The sequence below is a fragment of the Pipistrellus hanaki genome, assembly GCF_964339955.1.
Source record: "Pipistrellus hanaki genome assembly, chromosome: 5".
In the NCBI taxonomy this organism is placed as follows: domain Eukaryota; kingdom Metazoa; phylum Chordata; class Mammalia; order Chiroptera; family Vespertilionidae; genus Pipistrellus; species Pipistrellus hanaki.
In genome coordinates this window covers 81,401,558-81,427,691 of record NC_140507.1, presented here as the reverse complement: position 1 = coordinate 81,427,691, position 26,134 = coordinate 81,401,558, and the positions used below count along the sequence as shown (strand labels likewise).

General features: G+C 53.9%; 1 protein-coding gene and 1 long non-coding RNA gene across 6 annotated transcripts; one reads left to right on the top strand and one right to left on the bottom strand.

The window, feature by feature from the left end:
* The first annotated feature begins 5,060 nt into the window (after positions 1-5,060).
* On the top strand, positions 5,061-7,298 carry LOC311623052. Its single transcript, XR_014795092.1, has 3 exons — positions 5,061-5,091; positions 7,005-7,115; positions 7,209-7,298. It is a non-coding gene; the product is annotated as an uncharacterized lncRNA (long non-coding RNA).
* Positions 7,299-11,949: 4,651 nt separating this feature from the next.
* Positions 11,950-25,877, bottom strand: PGPEP1 (pyroglutamyl-peptidase I). Of its 5 annotated transcripts, XM_084884737.1 has the most exons (6): positions 25,744-25,784; positions 23,585-23,637; positions 17,326-17,415; positions 16,595-16,711; positions 15,251-15,483; positions 11,950-13,085 (listed from the first exon to the last, which is right to left on the bottom strand). In XM_084884737.1, exons 5-6 carry the CDS (start codon positions 15,454-15,456, stop codon positions 12,821-12,823), a joined length of 471 nt encoding a protein of 156 aa, XP_084740863.1. In that variant the 5' UTR covers positions 15,457-15,483; positions 16,595-16,711; positions 17,326-17,415; positions 23,585-23,637; positions 25,744-25,784; the 3' UTR covers positions 11,950-12,820. The 5 variants fall into 5 exon arrangements, with proteins under 5 accessions (XP_084740863.1, XP_084740862.1, XP_084740861.1 ...); XM_084884736.1 differs by lacking the exon at positions 17,326-17,415 and having other exon boundaries at positions 23,567-23,637; positions 25,744-25,877; XM_084884735.1 differs by lacking the exon at positions 17,326-17,415 and having other exon boundaries at positions 25,744-25,855.
* Positions 25,878-26,134: the final 257 nt, after the last annotated feature.

The window sequence follows — 26,134 nt, the reverse complement described above, 5'->3', positions numbered from 1 at the left end:
CAAATAGACATTTATAGAACATCCCATGTGGCAACAGCAGAATACACATTGCTATCAAGTATTCATGGAACATCCTCTAGTATAGACCATATGTTACAGAAGAAAAAACACTCAATAAATTTTAAAAGATTTAAATTATACGAAAAATCCTCTCCCACTACAATAAAATAAAAATCAGCAAACCTTAAGATAAGACAATCAAAATTATCAAGTCTGAAAACCAGAAAGAAAAACAAATGACAAAAAGTTAACTGAGTCCAAAGGGGGACTATGGGGCACCATCCAGAAGACCAACATACATATTATGGGAATCCCAGAGGAGAAGAGAGAGACAGAAAGGGGCAGAAAGAGTATAAAATAAAGTTAGAAATTAATAGCAAAAGGAAAATTGGAATGTTCACAAATATGTGGACTTTAACAACACACTCAAACATTGAGTAAAAGAAGAAATCACAAAGGAAATCTACACTAATAAGAGAGAAATATGCAAATTGATCATACCTCCATGACACCTGCAAGCCAATCAGGAGTGAGTACCCAAATTAGCCCAACAAAGATGGCGGGTTAATTTGCATATAAAGGCGCAGAGCAAAGACTGAAGACGACTGAAGACTGAAGACCTAAGAGGCTTGGCTTCTCCGCTGCTGCCAAGAGAAGGCCTGGGTCCCAGGTGCTGGAGGAAAACTGGTGCCAGCAGCCAGGGGAAGGAAGGTTATAAAATATTTAGAGATGAATGAAAAGTAAAACACACTAAACGTTATGAATGCAGCAAAGGCAGTCAGTGCTCATAGAGAAGTTGGTAGCTATAACTTGCTACATTGAAAAAGATCTCAGCCTGGCCAGCATGGCTCAGTGGTTGAGCATTTATCTGTGAATCAGGAGGATACAGTTTGATTTCCTGTCAGGACATATGCCCATGTTGTGGGCTCAATCCTCAGTGTGGGAAGTGCAGGAGGCAGCTGATAAATGATTCTCTCTCATCATTGATGTTTCTCTCTCTCTCCCTCTCCTTTCCTCTCTGAAATCATAAAAATATTTTTAAAAATAGATCTCAGATCAATAACCTGAGGAAATGAAGAGTGGACTAAAATCGAAGCTAGCAGAAGGAAGGAAATAATGAAGATTAGAGAAAAGATCAATAAAGTATAGACTAAAGAAAACAGAATCAGCCTAAACCGATTTGGCTCAATGGATAGAGTGTTGGCTTGGGGACTGAAAGGTCCCAGGTTCGATTCCGGTCAAGGGCATGTACCTTGGTTGTGGGCATATCCCCAGTAGGGGGTGTGCAAGAGGCAGCTGATTGATGACTCTCTCTCATCGATGTTTCTAACTCTCTATCTCTCTCACTTGCTCTCTGTACAAAATCAATAAAATATATTAAAAAAAAAAAAAAAGAAAGAAAGAAAGAAAAGAAAAGAAAACAATCAAATTCCAGCATCTGCCTGGCACCTCAGATTGTGACCTTTAGGGTCTTTGCAGATATAATTCTTTTTTTAAAAAGCATTGAGTGACCTATATTCTCTTTTTTAAAGTGTTATTTTATTTTTTAAAATATATTTTTATTGATTTCAGAGAGGAAGGGAGAGGGAGAGAGAGAGAGATAGAAACTTCAATGATGAGAAAGAATCATTGATCGACTTCCTCCTGCATGCCCCCTACTGGGAATCAAGCCCATAATCTGAGCATGTGCCCTTGATCTGAATTGAACCTCAGACCCTTCATAGTGGCTAGGCCAACGCTCTATCCCCTATGTCAAACCAGATTGGGCTAGTTATCATTCTTTGTGTTAAGATGAGGTCACACTGGAGTAGGGTAAGCTCTAAACCCAATAAACGGTATCTTTAAAAGAAGGCCACCTAAAGGCAGAGGCAGAGATTGGAGTGACGCAGCCATAAACCAAGGGACACCAAGGGTTACTGGAAGCCACCAGATGCCAGGACAGAGGCCTGCAACCGATCCCCCTCACAGCCTCCAGCCCTGCTGAACTTCTGGCCTGCAGGACCGGTTTCTTTGTTACTGTGGTCTTTGTTTTGTGTTATTTTGTGTGTGTGTTTTTTGTGTGTTTTTTTGTTTGTTTGTTTGTGGGAGACAGAGAAAGAGAAAAAAGAGAAAAAGAGAGAGAGAGAGAGTTGTTTTTCCACTTATTGTTGCATTCATTGGTTGATTTTTGTATGTGCTGACCAGGATCAAAGCCGTAATCTTGGCATATCAGGATGGCACTCTAACCAACTGAGCTTCCCTAGAAGGACCAGCACTGTGTTTTGTTTTGTTTTTAAATTACATTATTGATTAGGCATCACATATTTGTCCCCATTCCCCGCCCCCCCCCCCCCCGATTCCCATTCCAAAACCCTCTCCCCTCCATTCTCCCTCACCCCTGTTGTCCATGACCACTGGTTAGGCTTATATGCATGCACACAAGCGTGTTTTGTTTTTTAACGTTTTCATTGATTTTTTTTAGAGAGACAAGGGAAAAGGAGAGAGAGGGAATCGAGCCTGCAACCTGGGCATGTGCCCTAACTGGGAATCGAACTGGCGACTTTTCAGTGGATAGGATGACACTCAACCAACTGAGCCACACTGGCTAGGGCCAGGCCTGTGTTTTAAAGATATCCAGTTTGAGGTCATTATATGGCAGTTGAGGAAATAATGCCATCTGTTCATTTTTTTGTTGGGTTCCTTTCCTTCCTTCTAGTGTGTCTGAGAGCCTGAGCATGCTCTGAAAGCTATTCCTTGGTCAGTGGTCAGTTAAATGCATCACAGATACCTTCTGTCAGTATTGTGACGGAGTCTAATTTTTCCAGAAAACGCCCAGGTGTAGACAGGCGGACATGAGCGGAGCAAAGACGATGGGCCGGGTAAGGAAGGTCCTGAGGGTGGAAAGCCCTGGGTGCCCAGCAAGGGGCAGAAGTGGGAAAAGAAGGCCCTCCCTCCCAGGAGAACCTCCCTCCCCTCGCATATGGCTGGCCATGCGGTTAGACACCCTGGCTTTTCCTCCCTGAAGATAACATCTAAGCTCCAGTCGTATTTTAGCTCCAGCCCAGAAGAGCAGCAAAACCAGACGAGCAATGCTGTGCCTGCCTCGGGAGCAGCTTCATGGACTAATGGCCCTGGTGCTGACCAGTAAGAGGAGACCGCACACTAAAAGGACACACCTGGACAGCTGATGGCTATTGAGACCCTCCCCTGACACCTCCCCTAGGATCCCTGCCTGAGAGAGAGAGAGAGAGAGAGAGAGAGAGAGAGAGAGAGAGAGAGATATCCTCAACGCAATACCCCAACACACTGTCCTTCAGGGGGGCATGCCTGACCCATTCCCTTTCCTCTTTCTTTCTTTCTTTCTTTCTTTCTTTCTTTCTTTCTTTCTTTCTTTCTTTCTTTCATATATATATATATATATATATATATATATATATATATATAATTGATTTTTTACAGAGAGGAGAGAGGGATAGAGAGTCAGAAACATCCATGCGAAAACATCGATTAGCTGCCTCTTGCACGCCCCCTACTGGGGACGTGCCCGCAACCAAGGTGCATGCCCTTGGCCAGAATCAAACCTGGGACCTTTCAGTCTGCAGGCCGACACTCTATCCACGAAGTCAAACCAGTTTTAGCCCCCCTTCTTCCTTCTAAGGGGCCCCACAAGACTTGCAACCGAGGGAGCAGTGGGCAGCAGCAGCTCATCCTGGGCTCACCCCCTGACCCTGTCTCCAAGGCCCCCTTTTCTCTGACTTCCCAGGAAGCCAAGGCAGCCCAGCCTAGATCTCCTGTTGCTTCTCTACGCTGAGCCCTTCCTGGTCTCACTGTCCCGAGTGTGCTTTTGCTGCACTTTGTCTCTTGACTGGAGTCTCTCCTTCAAGAAGACAAGAACCGAGACCTCCTGATCTCGCCACTCACACAATTATTCCTATTTTTCCGTGTTAAGGGTGTGTTTTCATTTGCCTGTGAGTTAAAGCTGGCACTTGGCTCTCCTCTGCGATGTTCCCCAGGGGCCATGACCTCCCTGTGCTCTGGGTTTGGGACTCTGCCAGCTGCCCCCCCCCCCCCCCCCCGCCCTTCAGCCCTCTTTGCGGGGAGGCGTGGGGGCAGCTGAGTGTGAGTCAGCAAGGCCCAGATTGCTGGGGGTGGAAGTGGTCAGTTGGGCTCCGGAGACCAGCTGTGTGGGTTCCTGGTGTGGTGTGTGCTGGGGGCAGAGGGGAGAGGGGTTGCACCAGGCAGGAAGTAGGTCAGCTGAGGAGGCAGGCTTTGGGACCTCACATGCTCGCTGCCCGGAAAGAGTCTGCTGGGGTGTCCCCAGCCCCCACCCCCTCCATTCCACATCCTGTTCCAGTGCCTGCTTTGTTTTGCTTTTTAATCTTTATTTATTGATTTTTTTTTTTTTTTGAGAGAGAGAGAGAGAGAGAGAGAGAGAGAGAGAGAGAGAGAGAGAGGAATCATTGACTTGTTGTTCCACTTATTGGTGCATTCAGGTGGATCCTTGTATGTGCCTACCCTGGACGGAACGCTCTGCCTTGGTGCAGCCGGACCACACTGCCACCAGCCGAGCTCCCGGCCAGGGCACTAGCGCCTGTTTTGCACGCGTGCTCCTACAGTGGCCTCACACACCACAGTGTGCACTTATGAAGCACTTGCTGTGTGCCAGGCCCTGGCTGACCATGGACACCCAGTCCTGCCAGGGTGGTGCAGTGGTCAGCTTCACGTCACAGAGGGAAACTGAGGCCCGGAGGGGGACAGCCCTGTGCACGAATCACACGTCATGGGGTCCCAGTCTCCAAACATCCCCTAGCCTTGTTTGGCTGGACCCCTCTCTGCCCCTCGTGTCATCGCTGTCTCTCTCTCTCTCCCTTACCTGCTCTGCATTTGGTTTTCAGCCTCTCATGTCGCTGTTTGGTTTTCCCAGCCCCCAGCCCACCCCCTCACCCCTATCATTACCACCCTGGGAAGAGAGGCAGCCAGAGCCCACTCCATCCTTCCGGGGTCTGTCCTCCAAGTCTGAGTCACTCCTTGTAGAAGCTGCTGCACGCCTGGGTCAGCTTCCCACAACTGCAAGCGCTGAACGGAGCTGTAGGCAAGTGGAAGAGGATGTAGGTGAGTCCTCTTCCGGGACTTCCGGTACGGTATTTTGCTCCCGCTCCTTCCCCCTACCCAGGCCTGTTACCCTCAGGGCACCCCAAGGTGCTCTCAGCAGCTTGCCCCAAAGCTTGGGTTTGAGGGGGTTCTCCAGGTGTAAATGGGGGAGGGGCCTTCCAGGCAGAGAGGCAGCCCGGGGTCAGCAGAGACCCAGGAACAGTTCAGATACCCAGCCGAAGCCTGTGGCTCTCTCCTGTGGGACAGGAGTCCCCGGGCTGTGAGAGGTGGGGGAGGAGGGTTCCTGGAACAGGCTGGACTGCAAGGGTGAGACTGGTGACCAGGCCTCCTTTGGATAAGGCTGAGCAGGTCCCGCTAGAGCTGCGGTGTGTGGGGGCCACGCACAGCCTCCAGGCCTCCCCTCCCATGAGCTCTGCGTCCCCCGTGACCCCGGACCTCTGCGCTGCTCTCCCTGGCATGTCCCAGCCCAGCTTCCAATGCACAGCCGCACTGCCTGAGTGCCCGGTGCAGCCCCGAGCAGATGGGGTTCCAGGGGAGAGGCAGGGCTGTGGCTGGAGGAGGAGCCTCGCCCTCCAGGGCCTTCTTCCTCTCCGGAGGCTCAGGCACCTCTGCGCCCCTCGCTGGCCGAAGGCCACAACATCCAGCATCATCCACTCCTCTCTCCCCGTGTGGTTCAGTGCACACCCATTCTGTGCCCCGCACTGTGCTGGATGCAGAAGACACAGGGGACCCCAGACAGACCCAACCGCCCTCCCCAGCTCCCACAGAACCAGTCAGTTGATACCCAGAATGTGTGACTTGGGGGGTGGGGGGGCAATGCAGGCAATGGCGGGAGTTTGAGGAGGTACCTGGACAGACAGGAGGGCTTCCTGGAGGAGGAGGTAATTATAACTTATTTATTTATTTATTTATTTATTTATTTATTTATTTTAAATATATATTATATTGATTTTTTTACAGAGAAGAAGGGAGAGGGGCAGAGAGTTAGAAACATTGATGAGCCGAAATCGGTTTGGCTCAGTAGATAGAGCGTCGGTCTGCGGACTGAAAGGTCCCGGTTCGATTCCGGTCAAAGGCATGTACCTTGGTTGCAGGCACATCCCCAGTAGGAGGTGTGCAGGTGGCAGCTGGTCAATGTTTCTCTCTCATCAATGTTTCTAACTCTCTATCCCTCTCCTTTCCTCTCTGTAAAAAATCAATAAAATATACTTTAAAAAAAACAAACACGAAAAACAAACATTGATGAGAGAAACATCAATCAGCTGCCTCCTGCACACTCCCTACTGGGGATGTGCCCTCAACCAAGGTACATGCTCCTGACAGGAATCGAACCTAGAACCCTTCAAGTCCGCAGGCCGACGCTCTATCCACTGAGTCAAACCGGTCAGGGCATAATTGCATTTATTAAGCAACTGCTATGTCCCAGGCACCCAGTTAAGGATGATCGATAAAAGCAGAATCTCATTGAATTCTACAAAAGCTCCATGAATATGGAGAAACTGAGGCTCAAGGAAGCAAAGTGAGACCTCCCCGCACTTCTCAGGGTGCGTCCGGTCCTGTGCCACTGGCCCCGTCCCCTCCCCGCAGTCCTTACGCACACCTGCACCGGGATCACCGGCCACACAGCCCTGCCCCCGGCCTGCAGCACCGGGAGCTGTCAGGGCCTTTCACGGGCAGAACAGCCAAGGGGAGTAACGGGAGGTTTTCAGAAACTGGGGACGATCCCCCATTTAAAGAAGACACCCAGGCCCTGGTTGGTATGGCTCACTTGGTTGGAGCATTGTCCCAAAAGGTTGTGGGTTCGATCCCAGTCAGGGCACATACTTAGGTTGCCAGTCCAGACTTTGGTCGGGGTGCATACAGGAGGCAACCAATCAATGTTTCTCTCTCACTCTCTCTCTCTCACAATGAAGAAGGACATACAGGATATCACCGCCCCTCCCACTGCCGCCGGAGCAACGAGAGGGCACTCCTGGGCGGCAGCCCACACCCAGGGCCCAGGACAGAGCAGCCTCCGGAACAAGGTCACTGGCCATGGAACCCCCTCGGGAGTGCCAAAGTCCTGGTGCCCAGGACACTGAGGCGTTGCCTCCTCCCTGTTTTAAATTTCTGAACAGGGACCCCTGTTTCCTGAGACAAGACGTTGTCCTATGGCTGAAGCCCCGTTGGCTTCAAACTGCTCAGCTTCCGAGAGGCCACAACCCAGCCCCCCTCTCCCCGGCCATGACACTGGGGCAGGAGGTGACGACTGGCAGAGCCTCTGTGTCTCCATCTGCAACAGGTGGAAATGTACCCGCACACAGGGTGTGTGAGTGAGAGTTCCACCCCGGCCGAAACCAGTGTGGTTCAGTGGATAGAGCATCAGCCTGCGGACTTGAAGGGTTCTAGGTTCGATTCCAGACAAGGGCATGTACCTTGGTTGCGGGCACATCCCCAGTAGGGGGTGTGCAAGAGGCAGCTGATCGATGACTCTCTCTCATCGATGTTTCTAACTATCCCTCTCTCTTCCATTCTGTAAAAAAAAAAAAATCAATAAAATATATTTTTTAAAAAAAGAAAAAAAAGAAAGAAAAAAGAATTCACGCATGATTCAACCCCACCTGCAGCGTAACCAGGAGAAGCCCCGCCCCCCTGTGCGTCCAAACAGAGGACACACAGCACAGAAACCCCCTCATTGTTCACTCAGCACCCCGGTAGCAATCACCAGTCTGAGCCCCAGGTCGCACTCCGAGGATAGACATCCTGGTGATTTGGGGCCCTCTGCCCACGGACCGCCCCCCCCCCTCCCACACACACACACACACACACACACACACACACACACACACGCTGCAGGTGACCCCAGCGGATGCCAGCTTCTCACAAAGACACACAAGAAATCACATCTCAACTGGTTTATTTGCTTTTGGGGTGTCAGGTTTGGGGTCTCCCCGGGCCCAGCCCCCAGTAAAGTCTGGTAGACACTTCCTTGGCATGGAGTCCCAGGCGTGGGGTTCAGACAAGGCACTGACAGGAACTCGGGGGGTCGGGGAGAAGCCACCTGGGGTGCAGGGTCCTCTGCTGGAGACCAAAGACACGGTCACCGGGGGCAGGGAAGCTCCTTCCTGGAGAGACTTAGGACAAGATGGAAACCTGAGGTGTTGGGGGGCGGGGGAGGGCCTAGAAGCCGGTACCCCCCGGGCAGGTGGGAAGCCAACGCTCCCCAGGACCTGGGTGGCGCCTCCCGTGGCTCTGGGGCCTCCACAGGCCTGGGAACGGAGCGCCTGCTCCGGACCGGCTCCTGGGACTTCCTGGCGATGAAGCGAACAGGACAGGAGAGCTGCTCGCCCAGGCCCCCTGCGCCCCCTCCGCGCCCGTTCCTACGGGCGAGGCCGGCTCCTGCGGGTGTTTGGGCAGCCGGAGGAAAGGCTAGGTGAGGACAGGGAGGGGGAGAAACGGATATGCAGAGAGGGGAGCCCCTCGAGGTCTGGGAGCCCCAGAACTCAGCTGGTGACACCTGCCCCTGCCCCATGGTCACCATCGGCCTAGGTACTGACCTTCAAGATGTACCCCTGGCACACGGCCCACGCCCCAAACAGGCCCCCTGCCGCGGGTCCGAGCGGGACCCTGGCCTTCAACATGCTTTCTCCCCCAGCGGCAGCCCCAGCCCTTACAAGGCACTTGTGCCTGGAGGAGGGAAATTTCACCTGGGATATGAAAAAAAAAAAAAAAAAAAAAAAAAGCCCTTTTGGCTCCTCCTAGTCCATGGATGCCGCGGGATTCATGGCCAGGAGGGCTGAGGGGGCAGCCTGGCACTGGGGTGGCCTGCCTCTGCCCCTCCGGCCACCCTCGGGGAGTGCCCCCCTGGCTGCAGGCTCGGTCTTCCGGTGGAGGCTGGGCACATGGTGAAGAATGGAGCTTTGACCCACCATCCTTGAAGGAGAATTCTGGCTCGGACACTTCAAGGGGTGGAGAGGTCAAAGGTCAACCGTCTAGACAGTGGCAGCAAAAAAAGAGGCTGGTGTGGGGGGCAGATGGCCTCCAGCAGCTCCCCCCAACCTGGGTACCCCCAAGGGGCACAGGAATGCTGATGTCACCCCCCTCCCCCTCCGCTGGCCTAGCTTCCCAGCAGAAGCTTCTAAGATAACAATAAGGTATCTTGAATCTACTTTTCCAGCTGTCCCCTGAGCAGGCCCATCCTGTCTGGAAGTTTCCATGCCAACAAGCAGCAGGGCAGCTGAAAATTATTTTCCTTGCTGAAACGATTGCAATCTGATACTCTCTCCAGAGACTTGGCGCTGATCAGGAAGCCATGACTGCCCCCTGCCTGGCCCTGTCTCTCTCTGTGGCCAGGGGGCCTTGGCTGTTCCTTGACCCGAACAGGTAGGCCAAGTGGCACCCGGCCCGGAACACGAGCTCAAATCCCTCCTTCTTTCCTTCCTTTTCCCTTCCCTTCCCTCCTTCCATCCCCTTCCTTTTCTTCTTTCCTTCCTTCCTTCCTTCTTCCTTCCTCCCTCCCTCTCTTCCTTCCTTTTCCTTCTTTCCTTCTCTCCCTTCCTTTCTTCCTTCCTTTTCCTTCTTTCCTTCCTTCCCTCCCTTCTTTCCTTCCCTCCCACCATCTTCTTTCTTTGTTAAGCTCCTCCTGCACACACCACTGACTTCTTTTGGAGGGGAAGGGCAGCCAAAGGAGCTGAGAGAAGAATCAAGGTGTGAGGTGCAGAGGCTCTGGCATATTAAACCAGACACTCAAGTCACTGCCCCCCCATTCCCCACCGCAGCACCCCGCCCTCCACAGGGGCTCCCCAGAGAGAGGCCCCCTTCATCTTTCATATAAGACCCCCATCATCACTTCTCTCCTGTCACTCCTCCACCTTCACATCACATCCCTCGGTTCAACTTTCCGCCATTAGCAATGTCACACCCACCGCTCCCGGCCTCATCTCCTCCACACCTGACTAGCTGCACCCACTCCGTCCCATCCTGTACCCCACCCTGAGACTCTGAAAACAAGGGGAGGAGCTGAACCCGCTCTCTCTTCCTTCACAAAAACATTTTGGTCTGAGACCCAACAAATGCAGACAGACACATCATGGAGTGGATGGAGAGTTGACCCAAAAGAAAAATGTTTTAAAATTCAAAACAGGAAAAAGGGGGGGGAAAGCTGTCAGGGAGTGAGTGAAATATTTAATAGTATTTGACTAAATAAAAATGAGCTAAACGTGCTGCATCATGGACAAGGACAGGATTCCGATTCAACTGGAGGAAATCGAAAACTAACGCGGGAACATAAAAATGACACACACACACACTTGACAATGATCAGACAGTAAGTTACGTCTCTCAGTGGCTAAGTCACAGGGTGCGTTAAGCAGGGAGATGAAATGAGGACAAAAGAAAGATGAAAATTCAGACTTTGGGGAGCGTCTGGGTTCCAGACTAGACCTGGCTCACCTCCAGTCCTCACCTCCCTCCCCATCTTGCCAAGATCCACTTTCTCCTCAGAGCCCCCAAAATCAGACCTTGGGGAGCAGAGCTAGATGGAACTGGATGCTATGAATAGGACCTCTGCCCCCCCCAAAGTCTTGAGCCCCCCACATTCAAAAGAGCCACAATTTCTGCTCACAGAAGCCAGGTGAGGGAGCAGATGCAATTATATCCCAACACCCAGATTTCCCAGGAGAGACCCCAAACTCAGACTGGGGACATGGAGGGGACATTCCTGGCGGAGGGAGGGCTGGCATGGACAAGGAAGCAGAGGCCCAATCATTTCTGCCTGCCAGCCACAGTCTACGCCCACTGCCCCGTACCCTCCTCCAGTATCCCCCTCCCTCCCCCGTGCCCACTCCCCTCCCCCAGAGAAAGCCCGAGTCAGAAACGCCTTTCCCCCAGAAGCCCATGCGCCTGGCTCCCAGTCCCCATAGCAGCTCAGCGGAGGAGGACCTGCCCGGGCCCTGGAACAGGAGGGAACGAAGGTAAACATTTAAGAAAACAGAATAAAAATATCAACTCTTTAAGAAAACCCACACAAAACTGGCCCTGGCCGGGTAGGTCAGTTAGTAAGAGTGTCATCCTGATACGCCAAGGCCGTGGGTTCGATCCCTGGTCAAAGGCACACACGAGAATAAAACAGTAACTGCATACATTAAGACGAAGAACAAATTGATGTCTCTCTCTCTCTTTCTCAATCTCTCTCAGATCCATTTTTTAAAATAAATAATTAATTAAAAATAGCCCTGGCCTGGTAGCTTTGTTGGTTGGGGCATCATTCTGAAACACTACAGCTGTGGGTTCCATCAACACAGCCGGGACACATACAAGAATCACTCAATGAGTGCATAAATAAGTGGAACAACTCATCGATGTTTCCCTCTTCCTCTCTCTCTCTCTCTCCCTTCTTCTCACTCTAAAAATCAGTAAGCAAAAAATTAAAAACAAACGAACAAAAACCTGCAGGTGGGGCTATCGATGGGATTCGATACAGCATCCGATTCTAGTCTGCTTCACGCTTAGGGAGATGCTAAAACCACATGTTGTCCAAAAAAAGAGAATTCTTCCAGAACATGTATGTTTCTCGGTTGGCTTCATGGTTGCGGCTGCCACCCTGTCCTGCCGGAGCCAAGACACAGCTGGTGAGATGCCTCCTGGGAAGGGTCTCGCTCGGCCCTGGCTGTCGGTCCAGTCACCAGGGAGGGAGATAAAAATGTCCTCCTGCATCTGGGGCGATTCCCAAACTATCTCCACAAAAGCCCGCTGGTCAGCGCGCCAGCACACACGGAGCTTGGCAAGCTCCACCCCCAGGCCCGGCTGTGGGCGCCCCCTACAGGAACAGGAAGCTGGTCCCTAGCACCAAAGCTGCAAAAATCCAGGCAGGATGTGCGGTGGGTTTTCAGCTGCTACAAACTTTTACACATTAAAAAAAAATATATCATGTACATGTCAAGATGGAAAACTCGGCCTTCCCGCTGGTGAGCCCCGCTCCAGAGCTCACGGCTTGGGTGTTGAAAGGGTCAGCAGGCCCTCCCCCCAATCCCCCTCACTCTCCAAACCCAAGCAAGGTCAATGTCAGTCCCCAAACGAAGAAGCAGGTCCAGTGCTCGGGACACAGGAGGCAGAAGGGGCTGCACCGCAGGGAAAGGAAAAGACACTTTTGTTGTTGGCGGAAGCCATGTTTTCACCGGAGGGAATATAAATTACTCGGTGCCCAAACTCGCACTATCGTTTTTAAAAAGAGTAAGGCCTTGGTTAGAGCGACGCCCGGATATGTCAAGGTTGCAGGTGCAATCCCCCAGCAACCGATGAGTGCATACATGAGTGGAACAACAAACCAGTGTTTCTCTCTCCCCCTTCTCTCTCTCAAAAAAGAGAGAGAGAATAGAATTCTGGAAATAACAATGTCACGGCATAGCCCAAGGCTGTCCAAGCTGTTGGGACATGGACCAGGGCAGACTCTCGGAGAGGCTTCTACGGGGCAAACCAGTCCTGGGATGGAGGGAACTCCAAACTCCCTTCACCAGAGCCCTAAAAAGCAGGGGTACAGGTGCCCCAGCGGTGGGACCGCGGCGTGGAGACAAACCCCATCAGGATTCTCTTCGGAAATCCGCACCCAAGGGCCTCCAGACATCACGGCCACCTCCCCAGAGGCAAAGGGAAACGGAGGAAAAAAAATCTTCAGCAGCCTCCTTGCAACCAACCAGCACTTTTGCAGATCCAAAGGGAGAGGAGGTAAGGAAGCAGGAATATCTGATCCCAATCAGATCACCGGCGGACAGTCTGCCTCCTCCTGGGTCCCTGGTAGCATGAGGCCTGGGGAGGCCTGCGTGGCCCTCAGTGTTCGTGGTGACAGTGGATTCTGTCCTGACTGCTCCAGGACGCCCAGCATCTCCTCGATGATGGCCCGCAGCGCCCGGCCCAGCTGGTCCGCGTTGTACGGCTTGCCCAGGGGAGGCACGTGGACAAAGGCCGAGCGGCCGTGGCTCTGGTACAGAGACGTGTAGTAGGTGAAGTCACAGAGGTACCTGAGCCACGGGACAGAGGGGGCAGGAGGGAGATCAAAACGCAGTCAGACTGAGAGGTCAACCTCCCTCCAAACCTCCCGTAAGACACCCAATCCCACCAGAGAGCCACAGAGGGAAGGAGCCCTGCCTCTCCCTCCCCAGGTTGGCAGAACGAAAACAACCACCACCTGTGAACTCCCAGGGCTGGCCTGTGCATGGGGACCTAGGCAGTGACAAGCTGCTAGTGATGGTATTAAGAGGTGGGGGTCTTTGAGAAGTGAGAGCCCTATCCAGTGGGCTTGGTGACCTTATAAAGGAACCTCAGACAGCTCTCTTGCTCCTCCCACCGTGTGAGGACATCCAAGAAGCCAGCCACCTGGAGGAGGACCTTCCTCAGAACACGACCCCGTGGGCACCTTGACCTTGAACTTCCCAGCCTCCAGAACTGTGAGCAATACACTTCTGTTGTTGACAAGCGCCCCCAGTCTGTGGCATTTGGTTACTGCGACTCAAACAGACGTAAGACACAGCCTAAAGGTCCACTGACAGAAGAGGGGCTTGATACACCTTGGTCTGTCCACACGGCGGGAAACTTGGCAACCATTTACGAGGCATGTGGTAGACCCAGAGGAAGACGGAGAACTCGCGAAGACCCAGTCGTGAGTCCGTAAGTGGAACTGAGGAAGGTGATGCCCAGGAAAATCCATGCCACGCCACCCCGTCCACATCAAAGCAAAGCAAAACAGGACAAAACCCGACAGCAGCGCGCCACGTGCTCTATACAGGCATGGGGACATGGAGGCCATAGGAGGGCTCATAATCTAAGTCTCTCGTTTACCAGAGGGATCACTGGGGGGAAGGAGAGAGGGCAAGAGGACGTTTCACAACGGGAACATAGGAGAACCTAGTCTAGAATTATCTAGTTTTAAGGAGACGGATAATACATTCAGTCACTCCTACATCAAGTCAGTCAACTAAATTTGTCCCCGGCTGCCTTAGGGCCCGAGAAGTGTAAGGAGCGTTGAGAAATCAAGGTACCGGGTGCTGAGAGGGAGTGGAACAGAGGACACAACTTGGTCTGGGAGGTAGAGGAGGCCTGGGGAAGGAGACAACATGTTGGAGCTGAGACCAGAAAGAGGCCTTATGGGAGGGAGGCAAGTTTGGGCAGAGGCTACAGCGAGTGCAAAGGCCCCGAGGCCAGAGTGAGCCAGGTGTGCCTGAGGGACGGGAAGAGGTTGCAATGGGAAGGAGAGAGTGGAGGGAGATGAGGGTGGGGAAGTGGGTAGGGGCCAGACCACACAGCGCCTGGGGATGGTGGGGAGAGACTGGCCCCCCAGAATGAGCCCTTATTTGGACACGGGGGTTCGGCAGATGTAATTAGGTAAGAGGAGGTCATGCTGGAGTAGGGTGGGTCCTAAATCCTTATAAGAAGGCCATGTGGCCCTAGCCAGTCAGTCTGTGGACTGAAAGGTCTCAGGTTCCATTCCGGTCAAGGGCACATACCTTGGTTTCAGGCTCCGCCCTGGCCCAGGCCCTGGTCAGGGCTCCTGCAGGAGGCAACCAATCAATGTGTTTCTTTCACAACGATATTTCTCTCTCTGTGTCTTTCCCTCTCTTCCACTCTCTCTAAAAATTAATGGAAAAATATCCTCGGATGAGGATTTTTAAAAAGGCCATAGGGAGACGAGGCGGAGATTGGAGTGACACATCTACAAGCCAAGAAGCCCGAAGTGTCACTGGCAGCCGCCACAATCAGGAGAGAGGCCGGGAACAGACGCTCCTTCGGAGCTTCGAGAAGGAACGGACCTGCCGACCCTGCCAGGCCTGGGCGGGAACACGTTTCTGGGTGTGGTTGTGACAGCAGCCGCAGGAAAGCGAGGATGGAAACAGCGGCCTGGAGGAGGCCTGGCAGGAGGAAGAGCAGGGAGGGGGCTGCAGCGGCATCCAGAGGGGAGACGGCAGGGACCCGGGTGGGGAGGAGGGGGCAGATCCACAGGTAACGAGTTCCGGAAGCAGAACCGGCGCGACCCGCTACGTGTGTATCCTTTGTTCCGTGGTTCGTGAATGGTGAGCCTTCAGCCCTCGGAGGCCAAAGCCAGCACACCTGGCTTGCTCACCACCAGCCGGGCCAGGGGAGGCGGGAAACGCCCGCTCACACCCACTCACACCCGCTCCCGGGGCCCCACCTGCCGGCATCCTGGGAGATGGTCACGGACACGTCCAGGCCCAGCGTGGTGAGCCTCTTGCACACGGCGTCCATGTCGATGATGGAGTCGATGCTCTCGGGCCCGTCCTCCACGCAGCACTGGGAGCCGGGGCAGAAGTGGCAGTTGTCCAGCCCTTTGTAGCCCTTGTTGTGGCCGCACTTCTCCAGCGTGACGGTGGTGGCCATGCCCGACACGCCCACGTGCACCACCAGCTGCAGGCAGACGGGCAGAGCTCAGCGGGTCTGCCCCTGGGACGGGGGGCCCTCAGGACAAGGAGAGGGGGCATCCTGCTAGGCTCCCCCGGGTTACACGGTTCCTGACCCCCTGCTGCTGGGAGAGACCCCAGAGTCACCACTGCAGAACGGTGTGCCGGTGTGCCCCGGGAAACAGACGAGGATGTGAACCATGCAAGGATGTCCCAGTAGCCTTCTGATCCAATCATACTGGAAAACACGTAACTAGCTATTTGTGTGGGCTGGTTAAATAACTTATGAACTACTATGTCGCTGTTAAAATGCCCAAAGCTGCTGAAACCGGTTTGGCTCAATGGATAGAGCACTGGCCTGCGGACTGAAAGGTCCCAGGTTCGATTCCGGTCTAGGACATGTACCTTGGTTGCGGGCACATCCCAAGTAGGAGGTGTGCAAGAGGCAGCTCATCGATGTTTCTAATTCTCTATCCCTCTCTCTTCCTCTCTTTAAAAACTCAATAAAATATATTTAAAAGTAAATAAAATGCCCAAAGCAGTTCTATAAGGAATGATCTCCAACACATATTACCAAATGCAAAAGACAAAGAATAACTTTTAGGAATGTAGCCTAAAAATAATCAAAGATGTGGTCTTCATTCAATGCTCACTTTCGAGTTATTCATAAAAATGAAACAAAAAACAAAAAACATGGAAACAAGTAGCATATCCAGTTATAAGAGAATGGTTATGTTAATTACAACAATTACCCAGTGATTAAAATAATGTTTAGGGAGGATTTGTAATGACCTAGGTAATGAAATGCTCATGATAAAATATTTATGAAAAGCAGGATACTAAACAGAATAGTTTCATTTCAACCGTCAATTATTGGTGTGTATGCTTGTACACAGAAGGGGCACTGTAAGAAAATGTGTGAACACACAAGATATAGGCAGCTACTGAGCACTGACGTGCGGCTGGTGCTAACTGAGATGTAAAAACTATCAGATTCTGGGGATTGGGCGCCAAAAAAATGTAAAAACGTCTCAATGATTTTTTAAAAATACTGGTTGCATGTGATCGAAGCTGGAACAAAGCTCCATAAGTCATCGGGGGTGGGGTGCCCCCCTCACCTGCGGGCTGTGCTTCTCCCACAGGGCGGGGATGAGCCTCTGGACGGTCTTGTACTCGACGGGAATCTCATACACGTGCAGGTCCACGCTGTCGCCCAGGCCCAGCTTCTCCAGCTCCTGAAAGCGAGGGGAGGGGGGAGCGGGAACATTAGGGAGCACAGCAACGTGTTCCGTGCGGATAAACTGGCCCATCCGGCGTCCTGACTCTGGGCAGGGTGGGCACCCCGAAACTCTTCCCTCATCCCCTTCCCCACCCGCTCGCCTCGAACTCTATCTGCACGTCCAAGAGCAGCAGGGGTGTGATGCTGCAGCCCCTGGAGCTGGGCTCTTGGTTCTGAACCCTGCCTCTGTGACCTTGGGCATGTTACTTAACCTCTCTGAGCCTCAGTCTTCTCATCTGTAAAATGGAGATTTTAAAAAAAAGTACTTAACCTCATAATGTGCTTATAAGAACTGAATGAACAAATTCACATAGGAGTTCCAAGCAAAGCTCAAATAACGCTGCCCCTGTTACTCCTGTGTTTGTTGTTACTACACTTTTCCCGGTGACACCTGGTAAGAACTGTATATAGACGTGGTGGGTCCCCAACTCCTTAGGGAGCCTCGAACCATCTTGGGCACGAGGTGGTTTAAGAACATCATGAATTGCCCTGGCTGCTTTGGCTCAGTGGATAGAGCGTCAGCCTGCGGACTCAAGGGTCACAGGTTCGATTCCGGTCAAGGGCACGTACCTTGGTTGCGGGCACATCCCCAGTGTGGGGTGTTCAGGAGGCAGCCGATTGATGTTTCTCTCTCATCGATGTTTCTGACTCTATTCCTCTCTGTAAAAAATCAATTACCCCCCCCCCTTTTTTTTTAAAGCACCATCATGAATTGTCTACACACAAAAATGGGCTGGGGGTTCCTGCGTGCACACTTTTCTGGGGAAACACTGATGCTTCCTTCCCACCAGGGTCTGCCTGTTAGCTCCTTGTGGGCAGAGCCTGCCAGCTGGCTGGCCCACAGCACAGTGAGCAGGAGGCCCAGGGCCAGATTCGCTGGAGGAACAGTGACCCAGAGTGGGCAGAGCTATTTGGGGATGAAGATCTCAGCTCAATATGAAAATCTGGGCATTCTCCATAGTAGAATTAATACTCCAAATACGATTATCAGTCGAGCTATTTCACATTATGCTCAGATCTCATGCAGGGCTTTGAAACTGCTGCTGCTAGAGGACATTCTCCGGGGCTGTGGGCGGTCCCAGGCGCAGGGTGTGTGACTGGCCTCCGGGAATCTGCCGCGGCCGAGTCCTCACATCTCCTCCGGCGGCTTCAGGATTTCATCACCTGACCTTGCTATCCCTGCTGCCCGACGCCACAGCCGAGACGCCAGGAAAAGCAGGTCTCTCCTCTCCTCACTGATAGATATTTCCAAACTGCTCCCCAAGAGGGTGCAGCAGGTCATCTGAAACACGGACACCTGGAGGGTGGGTGGGGCAAGAGGGATGTGTGTGGCCGGCCAGGCGGGGATGGGGCGGGGATGGGGGGAGGGGGGAAGTCCCAAATGCCAACACCAGGAACCAGAACCCCTTCCCTCTCATCAAGCCCGGTGACTTGTGGGACCAGGAAGGACCCCAGAGATATCCCACAGCTGGACAGATGAGGGCAGAGTACAACCCTACACCCCGGACACTGGTGCTTGGTGAGCTGCAGACTGTTGCTCTGTCTGATATTGATTTTATTTTTTATGTTTTAAATGTCTTCATTAATATATGTTTATTAATTTGAGAGAGAGGAGAGGTAGAAACATCAATGATGAGAGAGAATCATCGATCGGCTGCCTCCTGCACGCCCCACTCTGGGGATCGAGCCTGCACCCCGGGCATGTGCCTTGACCAGAACTTGAACTTTGACCTCCTGATTCATAGATCAATGCTCAACCAATGACCCTCACTGGCCGGGCTGAAATTGATTTTAAAACATTAAAATACCCTAAAGAGGAACTTTGTAAAATATTTCATTTCCCCCACCATCATTTCTCGTCGTCATTCGCATTTGCATTCTTCCATCTACACCTCCGCTCTCTGGACGGAGCCCTGGGACCAGGGAAGACATTCCTTAAGGATCTGAGATTCAGAGGCAGAGCAGGCCAGCGTGCGATCAGGCCTCCTACCTGACCAGATTGCTTTTCACCCTATCAACCCCCCCGAGAACATGGGAGGTTTCAGATCTGTGAGCACCATTCCAGCTCCTCAATTCCATACACGTTTACCCAGGTTCTACACACTGCAGTGATCACTATGGCCACACAAACATGGACAGACCACCATTTGCTTGATGTTTGCTGGTTACACCTGAATTTTGTTTGTCAACTCGATTTGGAGACCAAGTCCCACTGTGTTCTGCCCCACAGTGTCCCAGCTCCTGACCCCCAAGGCAGAATCTAAAATCGTATCACACCACCCTGGCCAGTGTGCTTGGCTGGCGGGGCCTCATCCCGGGCACAGAAAAGTTGCCAGTTTGATTCCCTGTCAGGCACATGCTCAGGTTGCGGGCTTGATCCCCAGTAGGGGGCGTGCAGGAGGCAGCCAATGGATGTTTCTCTTTCCCTTCCCCTTCCTCTCTCTCTCTCTCTATAAAAAAAAGAAAAAGTACAGAAATTAAAAGAATCCATTTCTCAGGCTGAGTGAGGACTCATCTGCTCAGGGTCTCAGTCAGTAAGTTGTCCCAGGGGCAAAGATCAAGGATGCTACTAAGTAGGTCCTCGGGTTACATCGGAGATCTGTCTGGACGGCTCGAGGTAACAGATTTCCCCTGGAAGTCGGAACCCGCCTACGTAAGCACCTATGTCACTCACACGGAGCACATACACAGCAATAATGAAGTGAAACAGTAAAAAAAGAAAACTTTAAAGAAAGATAACAAGCCGAAGCCGGTTTGGCTCAGTGGATAGAGTGTCGGCCTGCGGACTTGAAGGGTCCCAGGTTCGATTCCTGTCAGGGGCATGTACCTTGGTTGCCGCCACATCCCCAGTAGGGAGTGTGCAGGAGGCAGCTGATTGATGTTTTTCTCTCATCGATGTTTCTGGCTCTCTATCCCTCTCCCTTCCTCTCTGTAAAAAATCAATAAAATATATATATTTTTTAATCAATAAAAATATATTTAAAAAAATAAAAAATAAAGGGAGATAACAATTCCTTGTGGTAAATAAAGTAAATAATAAAAAACATAAAGCACATGCCCTAACTGGTTTGGCTCAATGGATAGATCGCCTGCAGACTCAAGGGTCCCAGGTTCGATTCCGGTCAAGAGCGTGCACTTTGGTTACGGGCACATCCCCAGTGGGGAGTGTGCAGGAGGCAGCTGATCGATGTTTCTCTCTCATCGATGTTTCTAACTCTCTATCCCTTTCTCTTCCTCTCTGTAAAAAAAAAATCAATAAAATATATTTTTTTAAAATAAAGCACATATGTACATATGTTGAAATGACAGAACTTTTTTTAAAATAAATAAATGGGAGATGGCGACGTAACCACGAAACGACCTAGGTCGAGTCTGATGTAACCGAGGGCTACCTGGTGACCAACCCAAGAAATCCCCTCTGGGGAACAGAAACCCTCCCTGTGGCCACCTGACAGGATGTGTCAAGGCCGGACGCCTGGCGCTGGCGGCAGATCCCCCCACAAGCTCCCTCTGCCCTCTCCTCCAGCCTGAGCGCCAGGCCACCGCCCACATCACCTCAGCGCTGGGAAATGAGCTGGAGCCACAGGACGAGTCACCATCCTGATCTAACCTCTGTCCCCCGTGTTCTCCGGGGGCCGAGCTAGCCCCTTCCCAGCTGGGGGGAAATCTAAACGATGAAAACCACCCAAGTGTGGGGTCACCCCTCCGTCCCCAGAAATCAAAGAAGATGCACACACATCGTGTCCAACAGCCCATAGCAAGCCGTCCGCCTCTCGGCAAAGACCCTGACGGGAGCAAACCCTGAGTCTGCGAATGCCACCGTCAACGGGAGGAGGGGGCGAACCGGGGAAAGAGCCAGGTGCCCCTCCTGCCCCAAAGCAGCCTGAGCAAAAGCAACTGGCACACTTGGGTACAGAGGCTGTGCCACTCATTCAAAACCAAGCAAAACTCCTCTACGGTGACCGACTCAGGATGGCAGCTGTCCCTGGGGCAGGACGGGGCAGGGGCGGGGACGGGGGTGGGGGAGGCAGGAGGGAACATTCTAGGTGGACAGCAACGGAGCTTTGCAGACGTGGGCATACATACTATTCTCCGAAGTGAGGGGGATACTGCAGATCAGTACGTGCCGTTCTATGCAAACTACTCTCCAACTCAAAAAAGGGTCATGGAGGTCAAAGAGCAGCTATTAAGTTCCTCTGAAGTGATGAGAAGTGGGCGACCAGTAATCGCGCTCAGTTCTTTGCTTCTGAACACTTTCTGTCCCGACAGGGCCAGCTGGCTCTCCTGGGGGGCTGGCAGCACACCCCGGGTCCCACAGCGATCGGCAGCGAGCGCCGAGCACACCCGTGAGAGGGAGGGAGCGGCCGGGGCGTCCCAGACGGGGCATTGTCTGTACCCCGTTTACCTGACAAGGCTCCACCGCGCGCGGATGCGTCTGACCGATTCCCTGACCCCGCAACAAAGACCCTCTTTGTTCCCTGCTTAATAGCCTTAGCAGGTCTGTCTAGACGTGCTGTGGCAGTCATTGTCCTGTGATGTCACCGGGACTGTGACCCGGCTCCTCCTTGCCTGCCAGGCAGGGAATGCTCCAGACGGCCCCAAGCACGGGGTCCTGGCCCCCGACACCGACACCTGCCTGGGCCGCCGAGGAAGAGACGGGCAGCTGGTGTCCCGGCCACCGGGGGAGACAGGCCACAGGAAAAACCACCTCTCCTGCAAGACCAAAGCGTGGGTCACCCCTCAGTCCCTCCCGGTGAGGGTCACCCAAGGCTGAAGAAGGACGGTCCCATGAAAGAAGGGGAGCAAAAGACAGAGAGAAAGGGAGTAGGGAAGGAAGAGAGACTCAGAGAGGCCGAGAGAAATAGCAAAACAGAGAAACAGAGATGGAGAGAGATGTAAAGAGAAGGGGAGAGAGACACAGATTGAGACAGAGAACGACAGGGGCCCACAGAGAGGCCGAGAGAAACTGAAAGAGGCAGAGGGGGAGAGAGAGATACGGGGATAAAGAGAGAGATGGAGAGAGGAGAGGAGAGACAGACAGGGAGAGACGTGCCTTCTCCAGATGGCAACTTGGGCTTCTGAGAAATCAGTTGGGGCAGAAAGTGACGCTGTCATTCTGTAACCAAATGCCCATCTTCAGCCTCAGGTGACAGACAACTGTTCCTGCAACTTGAGTCTGGACCACACTCGAGGCCTATTTCTCGAGGTATCCATTGGGCCTCTCCGACAGCTGCACTCTTTCCACGGCCAATCCGTTTTATCCAGGGCAACTGCAAGTGCCCATGCGGGCTCCGGGCAACCCCTGGGTGGAGCGGGCAGACAAGTGGGGACAAGCACAGCACAGGCAAGACTCCTGTGGTGGCAACAAAGTCGGCGAGAAGTTTGCATCTTGGCGAGGGGGGCAGCTGGGAGAGGCAGAAGGGGCTGGAATGTCCTAACCTTTGATCCGGACGCAGGTGCACGTGCTAACATTCCTCGGAGTTATAGGCGTGTGGGCACTCAGAGGGTATGTGTACCCCTCCAGTTTAAAAAAATCAACACCAAAACACAGAGAAACAATCGGATCTGGGCAGGTTGGTGTGTTGAGCTGGGGAATAGTGGAAAATCTCTTCTGGTTTCATAAACTTGAGGGAGAAAACGGAAAGGCTTCCAGAGGCCAGGTCTGGAGAGATGAGCAGCAGAAGCAGAAGGTGTATTTCCCCTCAGGCAGCAGCCTGGAAAGCAGCCACCCGCCACCCGCCCCCCCCATCCAAGTCCCAAAGCTGGGAGGGGGGATTTCCAAAGATTGTTTAATTGATTTTTCTCCCATTTAGATGCAGATCATCATGTCTGGGGCCCAGGAATCCAGACACACGGCTTTGTGTCCACTCAGCCCCGTGAAGACTCCGGTCTGAAACTCGCACAAAGCCAGACACACAAGTCTTCAGAAACACGCTGCTTCCTTTTTGTCTGGGGCTCCAGGGAGCGGGTGCTCCGAGCCAGGGCTCGGACATGCTCCCATCTGCAGGGTCCCGGGAACCCCATCCCTGGGTGATGATTTTTTTTAAAAGGTGCTAAGATTTTTGAGGTCTGGAGTAGGGGTTGATTTAAAAAAAAAAAAAAAAAAAAAGGTGGGGGCGCTCCAATGAGGGGTTGACCCATCAACGTTTCAACTTGAATTTGTCTCCAAACTCAGGGCTCTGGCGTGGAAAGCATGCCATGCTTTAAATCAAGCAGCTAATGGGCTAGGATTAGCTGGAGCTTGGCTCCGGTCTCTGCGGATCTGATTTATATAAGGAGAAAACGTTTCTCTCTTTCTCTCTGCCCATTGTTCCCTGGTCTGTCCCTCCAAACGCCCCATCCGACAAAGAAACTGGAAGGCTCACTGGTGGGCACCCTGCTCAGGAAAGACGCCCCCACCCCCCATATCCACAGCCTTCTCTTCCCTCAGCTGCAAGGAGGTACCACCCCCCAAGGTTAGCACATCCCCCCATATGCCTGCCTGGTCCCCCCAAAACATGGCTGGGGCGTGGGGCGCTTCTGAGGCAATGCCATTCCAGTTTTTTGTCTGTGTGGCTTCAGATCATTCTTTCCGGGCCTCAGTTTCCCCATCTGTCAAGTGGGTGCAGGGATAACTGCTCCTGACCACGCAGGAGTTGTCAGGAAAATTCGGAGTGCTGGGCCGCAGAAAATACTGGGCCCAGGGCAAGCGGCTGCTCTCTGGGGAGACGTGTGCATCAGACTGAAATATGTCACAGGAAGCGTCACAGGAGATGCTCTCAGTGGTGCCAAATACTGCCAGGGGGAGCCCAGCCCCGAGAAGGATGCCTACCCTTCATATCTGAGTTACCTGGACGGCAATCCAGCTGGCGTTCACGGTGTGCTCCCCAAAAGGACCAAACCCTGAGAAAACAAAACAGCATGTCACCGCAGAGTGGCCCCTCTTAGCCGGCCAGGGCCAGGCTGTCGCCGCCACGCAGAACAGAGCGGGAGCTGCAGGAACAGCTGCCACCTGAGGAACGTCGGGGGCTGGGGGGGAGGGGGGGGGCTGTGAGAGCCGCCCCCACACACTTGTCTGCTCTTAATCGAAGCTGTGTGTTCTTTTCTGTCCTTACTTTCATGTGACTCTCACGCCTGGCAAAAGGCCAGCGGCCTCCTTTTGATCCAGAAAAGGTCTTGCTCTCTTCTCAACTTCCTCCCCCGTCCTTGACCCAGTGTACAGTTATCTTATCACCACCGTCTTCCTGCGAGGCCACTCCCCCACTCTGGAAACGCAGGGGGCTGCGGGCACTCTGTGAGTTACCACTGAGTGAAGAACCGCCCAGGCCCTGGCCGGTGAGGCTCAGTGGGTTGGTGTCACCCCGCCTACCCAAAGGTTGCAGGTTCAGTTCCCTATCCCGGCACATAACTAGGTGGCAATTGATATTTCGCTCTGAAATTAATGTTTCGCTCTCTCCCTCTCCCTTCCTCCCTAACAATCAATAAGAAATCTTAAAAAAAAAAAAAAAAAAAGAAAGAAAGAAAGAAAGAAAAAGAATGGCCTTTAAGGGAAGCATGTGGGTGTCTCCCAGGCCAGGCTGCCTGAACCACCCTCCTCCCCACTTGCTCGTACTCCAGCCCCACGTACAAACCAAGGCCGGGAACTGTGCTCAGTGCTCTGTGTGCACCCGTTTTCAAGAAAGGGTGTTCTTGGGCCCATTTCACAGGAGCCAGACTGAGGCCCAGAAAGGGGAAGCCAGCTGCCCAAAGTCACACCAGGAAAAGACGGGAGAGCCGAAGAGCTGGGATTCAAACACAGACCCGTAAACCCCTCGCTCCCCTCTTCTCATCGCCCGGTCACCTGCCCAGAGAAACAAGCACCTCCGAGGGAGGCTGCCTGGGAGCCGGGTCATCCAGGTGGGCCAAGGGTCCCAACCAGCGTCAAGGCCTTGGGACAGCGGGACCCCTCCCCCAGGCTGAGTCAGGCCCTCTCCCCCTCTCCCTCCTCTGGCAGGAACCAAGAAGTCCTAGCTCAGCCCCTCACAGACAGGGCGACCTCTGTGACCCTCAGCTTCCCCCTCTGCAAAACAGAGACAGGTGGGATGTCATGAGCTCAGGGGAGGACAATGCCCGTCTGATGGCAGCCTGCAAATGAGCGGCCGGAGGACGCTGCTGGGGGCGGACTCCTCCCCCCAGGCACCCTCACCTGTGGGTCAGGGGCGTGTCTTCTCCCTTCTCCCTGGGAATCCCAGGCTAGTCCCCCCTTTATCTACGCCCCCGCCCCTGCCACCCGGAATGAACCTCAGCTGGACTTCCCACTGGGGCGCGAGTCAAAATGACTCCCCAGTCGCACGCCCAGCGGAAGTTGACGCCCACGTGGTCCCGAGGCGAGTAACCTCTCGGAGGAGCAGTTATTTTGGGGGAGTCGGTGACAGCGGGGGGCCAGGCTCACCCACAAACAGCCCGGGTAGAAGAGGTTTTGACCAAGACGGCGCTTGGGACAAGCGGGAGCGTGGCGGGGCACCCCAAGTCCCTGAGCTCCGCCCAGCCTGCCTGGGGGTGGGGGAAGGGGGAGCCGTCCCATTGGCGCAGGACTCGGGGAGCAGCGGCTCGCAGACGGTTCACCTGTCACCGGGGCGCTTCCTGCCCACAGACCGGCCTTTGTCCCGGGGGCGGGGGTGGCGCCGGGCCGACCTCGGAGGTGCCGGGAGGAGCCCGTCCCGCTCACCGCGGGGGGACGGACAGCAGGTGCCGGAGGGTCACCGTGTCCCCCCGGGGGGGCGGCGCCGGAGCAGACGGCTCAGCGCGGGACACCCCACGGGACCCCCACGCCCCCGCCTGCCCGGACCCCGATCCTGGAACCCCAGGGGCGCCCCCTCTCCACTTTCTCCGCTGCACAGACCGAGCTGAGCTCCCGCGGGCGATGACATCTTCCAAACGCGGCGTGACTTCCAGCACCGGCCCGGCCCGGGCCCCGAGCCCCACCCCGGCCCCGGCCGCCCCGGCCCCGGCCGCCGCCATCGCGCGTACCCGTCACCACCACTGCCTTCCGGGGCTGCTCCATGGCGCTCGGGCTGCGCCTCCGACCCGCTCGCGGGAGTCCGGACTGGCGCGCCCTGCGCCGCGGAGCCCGGCCCGGCCCCGCCCCGCCCCGGGCCCGCCCCGCCCGGCCTCGCCCCGCCCGCCGCCCGGGGCACCCCCTCCCCCCGCGCCTCTACCCCCAGCTCGGCCCCCAACGGCACCGCTCCGAGGTCGCCTTCCAGCCCGGAGCGCCGGCTCCCGCCCTGCAGAGCCTCGGTTTTCCCACTGGTAACGGGGACAGTGTGTACCGTAGGAGGCGGCCGTTGGAAATCACTGAGTCAGGCGCTAGGGACAAGCTGGTCTCCTATTCCACAAGTGTCCATGGAGTGCCTGTCTGAGT